General features: G+C 38.7%; 1 protein-coding gene across 1 annotated transcript; it reads right to left on the bottom strand.

Annotated features, from left to right (window-relative positions):
• LOC107606625 lies at nt 1,651-2,457 on the bottom strand. The gene has a single exon (XM_016308666.1). The coding sequence runs from the start codon at nt 2,455-2,457 to the stop codon at nt 1,651-1,653; it is 807 nt and encodes a 268-aa protein (XP_016164152.1).

Here is an 11,176-nt window from a genome sequence, read left to right as displayed (position 1 = left end):
CAACCCTCCTAGCTTCTTTGGAGCCTGGACCATCTCCCACTTCACGAGAGCCATACCCGGTCTTCCATCATCCTTTCCCCAGAAGAACCTCCTTTGCAAGGAAATGATTCTACGTGAAACCGTGTTTGGCATCTTATACAAGCTCAGGTAGTATATAGGTAGACTGTTGATCACCGACTTGATGAGCACTAGCTTTCCCGCCTTACTAAGCACCTTTGCTTTCCACAAGCTCAGTTTCTCCTCCACCTTATCCAAAACCGGCTTCAAAGTTTTCACCAACCGTGGATTTGCTCCCAGGTTAATGCCAAGACACCTCACCGGTAAAGCTGCCTCCTGGCACCCTAGTAGTTGACACATCCGGCTGACCCACTCCTGGCTGCAATTTACTGGTATTAAGTTGGACTTTTCAAAATTAATGCTCAATCCAGACATAATTTCAAAGCACCTCAGTAGTCTCTGATAGTTTCTCAATGTATTCTCTTCCGGCGGACAGAATAATATAGTGTCATCAGCAAATTGTAGGTGTGACAACTCTATATTATCCCTCCCGACTAAGAGTGGAGAAATCCGACCGTTCCTTACTGCCTTTCCAATAATCCTGTTAAGCACATCGACCACTAGGACAAACAAAAAAGGCGATAATGGGTCGCCTTGCCGTAGGCCCCTCTCCATCTTGAAAGGTTTCGACGGTGACCCATTAACCAGAATGGATATAGATGCCGAGCTAACACACTCCCTAATCCATGACCTCCATGTTCTACCGAAGCCCATCTTCTCTAATACAGTATCGACAAAACACCATTTAACTCTATCATAGGCTTTATGGAAGTCCAGTTTGATAATTACTGATGCCTTCTTTTTCTGTTTTAACCATTGCACCATTTCACATGCAATTAAGGCTCCATCATGTATCTTCCTCCCCTTCACAAAGGCAGTCTGTGATTCCCCAACCAAACCTGGCATCACGCTCCTCATTCTTCGAGTCAACAATTTAGAAATAACTTTATATACACAGCCAACCATGCTGATAGGTCTGAGATCTTTAATCTCCTTTGCCCCAATGAATTTCGGCACCAACGCTACCCATGTGACATTAGATTCTTCTGGTAGTCTTGCTGTCTCAAAAAAACTTATCACAGATGAAGTGAATTCCGTTCCTATCTCGTTCCAGCACTGTTTTATAAAATTCATGTTGTATCCATCACTTCATAGAGCCTTAGAAGATTCGCAATCACACACTGCCTCTTTCACTTCCTCCACTGATGGTAGTACCTCTAAGCCTTCCGCTTCTTCCCTCTCTAATCGATTGACTAATCCATCCTTGAAGCTCACACTTGGAGAACATTCCTGGTGGTACAGACATTTATAAAAATCACTGATAGCAATTTTGATCCTTGCTTGATTTCTCACTAGCCTCCCATTAATCTCCAAGGATTCAATACGGTTATTCCTTCTTCTTGCCGAAGCAATATTGTGGAAATATTTCGTGTTCCTATCCATCTTTTGAGCATGTCGAGATCTTGACATTTGCTTCCAGTGAACATCTTGTCTCACATACCACTTTTCACAGCATCTCACTAATGCCCTTCTCCTTGCCTCCATTGTCCCATCATAGTGTCCGCTATTAACCATATCATCCACCTTCTTTATTTATTCCTCAAATCTCTTTATCCTCTCAGTCATGTCCCCAAAGTGCTGCTTATGCCATCTGCGTATCGGTACAGACAGTGCTTTCATCTTCTCTAAGAATTGTATGTTACCTAATTCCTTCCATTCTTCATTCACCATTCTAAGAAACCCTTCATGTGTGAACCACAAGTCCAGACTTCGGAATGGTCTTGGTCCAGCAAATTTCGTGTTGTCTTCCATGATTAAAGGGCAATGATCCGATAAGCCTCTCGGGCCCCCCTTTAGACAAGTCTCTGGGTATGCCTCAAGCCACCCCAAAGAAACTAGGCTCCGGTTAATATGACTGCATGACTGTCCCCTGAACCATGTATACTTTCGATCATTTAGTGGCAAATCAATCAACTCCATGTCATTTATCCATGTTCTAAAATCTTCCGCAGACGCCGATAGACTTGTCGCTCCTTTTCTTTCTTCCAAGTGCAAAATTTCATTAAAATCCCCCAAATAACAAAAAGGCACCTGACACAGTCCTGTAATATAACTCAGTTCTTCCCACACGGAGCTCTTCTCAGTTCTCATATGCGGACCATACACTAAGCATATAACACAATGAAAATTATCTTTTACCACAACTCCTTCAACACACATCCATCTATCACCTTTATAACAGTTAGTAAGCTTGAAAACAGTTTCATCCCATATTAATAATAACCCTCTAGAAGCTCCAGTTGAATTTACAAACTCCCAACCCGCACTGTCACTTTTCCAGATACGAACTACATCATACTTAGTCACCATCTCTTTCTTTGTTTCTACCAAACCTAACATTTCTAACCTAAACTTATTTTTAAAATTTTTTAGCATGCTAATTTTTGCAGCACCTCTCAACCCCCTTATATTCCAAGAACTTAAAATCATTGATCAAGTTTATTGCACACCTATTTTGGATTTTTTGGCCGGCTCCTTCGAGCTTTTGCTTTCTGCTTCGCCTGTCGTCGCTTCTCCGCAATTACTTCATTTTGCTCCTGCAAAATAGCCATGATATCCTCCTCATCACTATACTGAGCACCTGACTCTATTGCCAGCTTCCAAGCTTCTTTGTTTTCAGCCATTTCCTCACCCCAACTAGGTCTTTGTTCTTTGCGTGTTATTTTATCATCACCATCCGAACCAGCCGCCGTCTCTGATCCTAATTCTGTACCATGTTCGTTGTCATCCTCTTGGCAATTCCTATTACCCTGTGCACCGCCCTCCGTCAATGTTTCCCCTTCCTCCAGTCTCAAGTCTGCCGTGCTTCAAAAACGACTCTCTTCCTCTGGTGTATTGTCTCTGCTGACTCTGCCATCATCCATACAATGCACTGCATCTTCTATAGCGCTCTTCATTCTCGTCACCTCCATGTTACAGTACATCCCTTGTGCCTGTGCTTGTTCTGCATTTATACCAATTATACCCCCAGCCATCACCTCCCGCGTCCTCCCCTCTCGATCACACAGCTGCCCTCATCCTCCTACTATATGGCGTTGCGATCCATCCCCTGCGCCGCACTTGTTTCCGGGCTCCACCTGCAATCTATCCCCGCTCACAAGGCGTTCTCCTTGCAGGGTTATCGCATCGGAGGGTTCCTTAGCTTCTTGCGTTGGCTGACCATATCCGTCCTCCCACCCAGTCATCCCGTCGCACTTCCCACTCCCTCTTGGAATCGACGCTTGAGGAGCAGACTCGGGTAGATGGCGCACTCCATGCCGGGTCAAGATGGAACCCGGTTCTGGCCCTACCCGGTTACGCAACCCTGCAGCAGCTGTTTGCAGCCCGGCCCCATCCTTCACCAAGGGTCCAAGTCCTATTGCAACTTTGTTGGGCCTGTTAGCTAACAGCCCATTCTCTTTGCTTGTAGCCTCATATAATTGGTTCCCAAAATAACGGTCCTCATAATAATTGGATACTGTATTTTCGGAGTCAATCTCCTCATTAATAGCAAAGGATCCCCGAGAATCCTGTCTCACGTTTAATGCTGTACGATTTGCATCTCCAATCTTAATTTTTGAATTCTTGTGATTCCACTCATTCAAATAATTTACCATCCTACCCTTATCTTGTTTTTCAGACCTATTTTCCACCGCCATAAACACTGCCGCCATGTCCCCACCAACGATCCTCCGATCACCACCACGATCGACCGTGCTGCCAGTGTTACCAGCTCCTAATTTCTGCACGTCTTCTCAATTTCTGTGTCTATCTTCTGTATTATTTTTTCGCTTACCGAAACATTCTTCTCGATACCCCTCTCCACCCACTTCTCGTACCATTACGTCAAACCCACTCATACCTATTGTAACGTGTAACCATTCGTTAATCATGTCGAAGGCACACGTATCAATCAGAACTCTTCCTGCACTAAATGAGTTACACGATTCTGTCAGATTATCACATTCCACCACCTCACCCCACTGTTCTCCTATCCTGCAAAAAGTGTCTCTTGACCATGCACGTAATGGAACACCATAGCACTCCAACCAAACTCTTCTAGGCTCGCTCTTCTCAGTCTCGTCCCATCTCCATACCGTATGAAAACTATGAGTAAAAAAGATGGAGGTTTGGGTTTTAAAGATTTCCATGTTCAGAATTTAGCTCACTTGGCCAAGCAAGCATGGAGGATCGTAGAAAACCCAGAGTCTCTGTGGGTAAAATTTGTGAAAGCAATATACTTTCCAGATTGCTCTTTTTGGGAGGCTCAAAGGAACGCAAAAACATCCTGGATGTGGAGTAGTATTCTAGAGGGGAGGGACTTTCTGAGGAGGAACGGTTGATGGAATATCGGGAATGGGAGGAAAGTAAAGGTGTGGGAAGATAACTGGATTATTGGTTCCAAGAAAATTCAAGATGAACAACATAGGGAGGTGCAATTTGTTAGTGAACTAATGGATCCAGGGGAAGGATGGAATTCTAGGAAGATCAGTTCTATCTTCAGTTCAGAGTTAAAAGAGAAGATCATTAAAACTCCTATTAGCTTATTAGATAGAGAGGATTGGTTGGTGTGGCCATATACTTTGGATGGATCCTACTCTATTAAGTCGGGCTATTATGTGGCAAAAAAGGAACAAATGGGAGTGAAGGGAGGAGAAGCGTCCACAAGCAGTGACCTAAAGGAATTATGGGCAGAAATTTGGAAGATTAAAGCTCCTCAAAAAATAAAGACATTTGTATGAAAACCTGCACATAATATTATTCCAGTGAATGAGAACCTATTCAAGAGAAGAATTGCTAAGAGTACTATGTGTCAAATTTGTAACCTAGAAATTGAAAGCACAGAGCATGCTATTCTATTGTGTCCTTGGACGAGAGCTGCCTGGTTCGGCACCCAGTGCCAGAAATGCCCAACTATGGATACAATTTCATCATATGGAAAGTGGATTCTCAAATGTATACAGGAAATCAGACGAAGTGTAAAAAATAGGGCAAGATGTTTTGATCAGCAGGATAGCCTTTCTTAGTTGGAAAATATGGAAAACTAGAAACGAAGCAGTGTTTCAAAAAATAGGAATCAATCCAGCCAGCACAATTCACAGAGCAAAAATGGCAGAGATACATTTCATAGAAACAACACAGGATAGGCAGATAGAGAATAAACAACTAGTAAAAAGAAAAAGTAGAACCATTACCTCGAGACCTCCCCCAGAGCCTTGGATAAAGGCTAATGTTGATGCATCCTTTAAAGCAACAACAGGGACAGGAGCCACTACAGTGACAATCAGAGACAGCACAGAAAATCTTGTAATTGGGGAATCAACAAAAATTATGGCGGGTTCTAGTCTAGCAGCAGAAGCTTTAGCAATCAGGCAGGCCATTATTCCATCAAAAAACATGAAGATGAAGAAGGTGTTAATAGAATCAGATAATATAATGCTAGTGCAAACATTAAAATAAAAAAGCAGAATAGGTGAAATTGATCCTATTTTACTGGATATTTTTGAACTCACAAGAGGAAAAATCGAATTTGGCTTCACATGGACTCCAAGAGAAGGAAATTGGTTGGCTCACAAAGTTGCAGCATTGGAGGCTATGGGAACGCTGGAGAGATCGTGGATCATCAGACCACCTTCAGAAATAATTGTACAGATGCACAAAGATGCACCCTGCAAGTTGGAATAGCATAATTATAAAGAAAGAGCATCGACGAACAGAAGTGCAGCAAGGGCAGGAAAAGAGAGAAGACGGCAAAGCGCGGAATCGAAATAACAACTCAGCAGGTTATTAGGCGTGGTATCAATGCAACCTCCGATGAAAGACGAGGGTGGCAACTGATACCAAGTTGAAGAAGGAGAAGAATGTGTTAGGAAATTATTTTAATTTCCTAATTTGTTTGTGGGCAATACATATATTAATTGTAATCACAAATTATGCTATTTCACTATAAATGACTTATATAATGATGATCTCATTTATTGTTATAAATACTAATTGAATAAGTCATTATTACTTTTGATTTGGAATTAAATGAGAATAAAACTAGATATTATCTTTTGTTCCTTAGATAATTATCTTTTTGGATTTTAGATATATTATATTTTGGGTTTTAGATACTATTTTATTTGGGTTTAAGTAGGGATGGCAAAATTCCCCGAGACGCGGGGATCCCTGCGGGGACTGCCCCGAATGGGGATCCGATTGTGGGGAATTTTCCCCGTGGGGATGGGGACGGGGGACAAAATTCCCCCGAAGCAGGCGTGGGGACCCGAGCGGGGATCCCCGCCCCGTCCCCGCTATTCCCCGAAATTTATGAATTCCTTGAATTATCCTTAATAGTTTATTTCTCATATATGTTTTTTAGTCATTTCTCACACACACATATATAGAAACCCAAAACTCCTAATCTTTATTTGCATAACCCTTCTTCAATTCAGAGATCCCTAAGGCTGTCCATACTCCATCTAACCTCTCTGCAGCCACCCCCTCGTCACCCTTCTCACCGAATCGTCACACCTCACCGTGCCATCACCCTTATCGCGTCGTAATTTCTATTTGCGGCATTCTTTTTTATAACTCTGCCGTCGTGTCCATTCTCCTCTCTGTTGCCACGTCTCTTACCTTGTCCACTGCTTTGTCCTTTGACTCGTCGTTGCGTCCCCATATTGCGTTATTTCGAGAGAAGTCACCATCGTATCATTTAGACTTTTTGTATAAAATCTTGCAGTTTTTGTATAAGATAGATACTTGCAGCTCTATTCATATGGAAATTAATAATTAGTTAGAACTATTATGTAGATGGGGAATGGGGTCCCCGCGGGCAGTTCAGCCTCCAGAAGGTTCAGAAGGTTTTGGTTGAGGAAGATCGAAAGAACCACAAGATCCAAACTCTTCCAATCGTATGATTCATGTTTATGAATTCAGGTACGCTTCCGCATTATGATATATATATTTTTGGTGATTCAATATGGATGATCTGAATCATTAAAATTAATTTATTCCAACAAGTGGTATCAGAACCATCCATAATTAAATCATCGAAAATATTCGATTTTATTTTAATGGATCAATATATATACATATGCGTTGTTCATCCGAAATTGTTGCGCAAATTATTCCCATTATGTGTCTGCATCAATACGTATATATACGCATTATATATATATATATAAAACGTATTCCAGTATACTATTTTGGTTCGATATATATATATATATATATATGTTACGCATATGTATATTATTGGATGATATATACGTATATAACATGTAATTATTATTATTATTATTATTATTATTATTTTTTACGTTAATGTTGTCTCGGTTACATATATATATACGGTCAAATAGATATTTTTTATCATGTGTTTTTCGTATATTTTTGTATCTGTATATAATTGGCATTTAGTTGTGTGCCATTAATTTGGTACAAAATTAATTGATTATCTTTTTAGGATATAAGAATTAATATGTATATGTTATTTATGTGAATATTAATCGATCTAAAAGGAAATTTATATTTGGCCAAGTTATATATATATATATATATATATATATTAATAATATTTGAATAATAGAAAATATTATTTTGTTGTTACATAAGAAAATTAGTAACAATTTGGATTAGTATACCTATCTATTTTATAAAAATTTGGTTTTGGAATAAATTAATTGCACATTATGCTGCCAAAGTAGCCTCTTTTGTGAAAATTAATTTACGTAATAAACAAATGTTTTATTTTAAAAAATATATAGAATATTATTAAATTATAATTATCTCATATTTAATTGGGTGTACTATTAATTTGGTATAAAGTTAATTGATTATCCTTTTAGGATATAAGGATTAATATGTATATGTTACTTATGCGAATATTAATCGATCTAAAAGGAGATTTTTATTTGGCCAAGTTATGTATATATATTAATAATATTTGAATAATAGAAAATATTATTTTGTTGTTACATAAGAAAATTAGTAACAATTTGGATTAGTATACCTATCTATTTTATAAAAATTTGGTTTTGGAATAAATTAATTGCACATTATGCTGCCAAAGTAGCCTCTTTTGTGAAAATTAATTTATTCAAAACATAAGGAATATGGTGTTATGTAATTCATGCGAATATTGATCGGCCCAAAGGAAGGTCTATATTTGGCCGAATTACATACACATATTGATGGTAAATACATATTTGGGTAACTAATTAAGAATAAAGTAATGCTTATTATTTATGCGAACAATAATCGGCCCAAAGGAAGTTTATTGTTTGGCCAAATAATAAGCATTGTACACTTTTGTTTATTTTCTATTAATTATGCGGTCAATAATCGGCCCAAAGGAAGGTTATTGTTTGGCCAATTAATAGAAAATATATGCGGTAATAAATAGGTTGCGAAGTTTAAGTTTCCATGTGCGCATTAAGTCGGTCCAAAGAAAGGCTTAATGTGTGACAGGAATTTTGACAATATTTGATTACTGCAATGAGAGGATCACTTACAGTTAATTTTTCTATCCAAAGATTGAAAATTAATGTTGTGCTGGATATCTCAATATGAATTTTTACCCATTAATTAACTAATATTTACTGCATGTTATTTTATTCTAATCCAGAAACTATGGCTTTAGCTACCAATGTTTCTGCGCAAATTAGCAGTATTCCTATGCTGAATGGTTCAAACTTTAAAGTTTGGAAAGATATCGTGGAGATTGTCCTCGGTTGTATGGATCTAGATATAGCTCTTCGAGAGGAGAAACCCACTTCCACTCCGGAAAACCTCAATGAGGTTAAAATAGAGAAGTGGGAGAGATCCAATCGAATGAGCATTATGATCATGAAACGCTCAATTCCTGAGGCGTTTCGGGGCTCAATTACTGAGGATAAAGATGCCAAACAGTTCTTAAAGGATGTTGAGAAATTCTTTACTAAGAAATTCAGTGCTCACATGGCTTTATCTTCTCAGTATAAAAGAAAGCGTGATACTACTGCGGATACGCCTTCTCAGCAGAAAAAGGCTAAGAAACAGGATCAAGTTTCAACCTGTTTCTTATGTAAGAAGGTGGGACACATGAAGAAGGATTGTACCAAATATGCCACATGGCGTGTAAAGAAAGGTATAATTCTTACTTTTGTTTGTTCTGAGGCTAGTTTAAGTTATGCACCTGTTGATACTTGGTGGGTAGATTCTGTTACTACTACTCATGTAAGTGTTATTATGCAGGGTTGCCTGTGGAGCCGACTGCCAAGTGATGCTGAAAGATACATCTACGTGGCAGACGGCAATATAGTTGCAGTCGAAGCTATAGGAACCTTTAGATTATGTTCCACGAGTGGATTTTACTTGGATTTATTAGAGACATTTTATGTACCGTCATTTAGACGAAATTTGGTTTCTGTTTCTCGTTTGGACAAATTAGGTTATTTTTGTTCGTTCGGAGAAAATAAAGTCAATCTCTTCTATAATTCGAATAATATTTGCTCTGGTCATTTGGTGGATAATCTATATAGGCTTGACTTAAATTTCTATAATAATGAAATACTGCAAACAGGTACAAAACAAAAACTAAATGAGAATTCGGCATCATTATGGCACAAACGCCTAGGTCACATCTCTAAACAGAGAATTCAGAGGCTCGTGTCGGATGAAATTCTTGGACATCTAAATTTGGCGGACTTTGAAGTCTACATTGAGTGCATAAAGGGGAAAAGGACAAACGAAAGGAAATTAGGTGCCGAGAGAGCTAAAGATGTCTAAGGCCTAGTATAAAGCATTTGCATATTTGGGGATGTCCAGCTGAGGCGCGACCTTATAGGCCGCATGAAAGAAAATTGGACTCAAGGACAATTAGTTGCTACTTTGTTGGTTACGCTGAGTGTTCACGGGGGTACAAGTTTTACAATCCTGCATCAAGGTCTATTTTGAGACGGAAAATGCGAGATTTCTTGAGGATGTTGAGTTTGGGTGGGAAGGGAATATTAGGAATGTTGCTTTTGATGAGGATTCTGTAACTGACAATGATCAGGTCCTTGTGCCTATTGTTGTTCAAGATACAGTTATAGTACAAGAGTAAAATGAGAATCCTGTTGTAAATCCAGCTACAGTACAAGAGAACAATGAGAATATTGTTGTTGCTCAAGATACTGCTACAGTACAGGAAAATAATGAGAATCCTCCTCAAACCCCAACCCATATAGCAAGCTCAACAACCTCAAGAAGTGTCATTAAGGAGATTCAATAGAAAAAGGAGAAATCTATCTATGGTCTCAAACAAGCTTCCCGTCAATGGTATCACAAGTTTCATAAAGTCATTATCTCATACAGTTTTGAGGTAAATATTATAGATGAATGTGTATACCGCAAGTTCAGTGGGAGTAAATACATTTTTTTTGGCCTTATATGTTGATGACATTCTACTTGCCAGCAACGATATAGGCTTGTTGCATGAAACTAAGCAATTTCTATCGAACAAATTCGAAATGAAAGATATTGGTGATGCCACTTTTGTATTAGGAATTGAGATACTAAGAGATTACTCTCAAGGTATTCTTGGATTGTCACAAAAGAACTATATCGAAAAGATTTTAAGTAGATATGTCATATAAAGTTATAGACCAATGGACACACCCGTGGTTAAAGGAGACAAGTGTAGTCTCAAGCAATACCCCAAAATGATCTTAAGAAGACAACAATGTATGATAAACCTTATGCATCAGCATTAGAAAATTTAATGTATGCTCAAGTCTACATACATCCCGATATATAATTTATAGTGGGAGTGTTGGGTAGATACTTGAGCAATCCAGATATGGATCATTGGATAGCTGCTAAACGCATAATACGTTATCTAAAGAGAACAAAGGATTACATGCTTATTTATCGGAGATCAGAAAATTTGGAGATCATTAGGTACTCTGATTCTGATTTCATGGCATATGGTTGCGAAACTTTGTCACTGAGTTTCGTATAGTAGATGACATTGAACGGTCATTAAAGATATTTTGTGACAATAAGTCAGCAGTAATATACTCCAATAACAATAAGAGCTTGATAAAATCGAAGCATACAGACATTAAGCTCT

This window comes from Arachis ipaensis, chromosome B07 (assembly GCF_000816755.2).
Source record: "Arachis ipaensis cultivar K30076 chromosome B07, Araip1.1, whole genome shotgun sequence".
Classification (NCBI taxonomy): Eukaryota; Viridiplantae; Streptophyta; class Magnoliopsida; order Fabales; family Fabaceae; genus Arachis; species Arachis ipaensis.
The sequence above is the reverse complement of the archived record's forward strand: the minus strand, read 5'-3'. Positions and strand labels throughout refer to the sequence as shown.

Bases quoted from the DNA above. Each gene is read 5' to 3' on its own strand.
- LOC107606625 (XM_016308666.1), bottom strand. From the start codon at position 2,457: ATGTTAGGTTTGGTAGAAACAAAGAAAGAGATGGTGACTAAGTATGAT.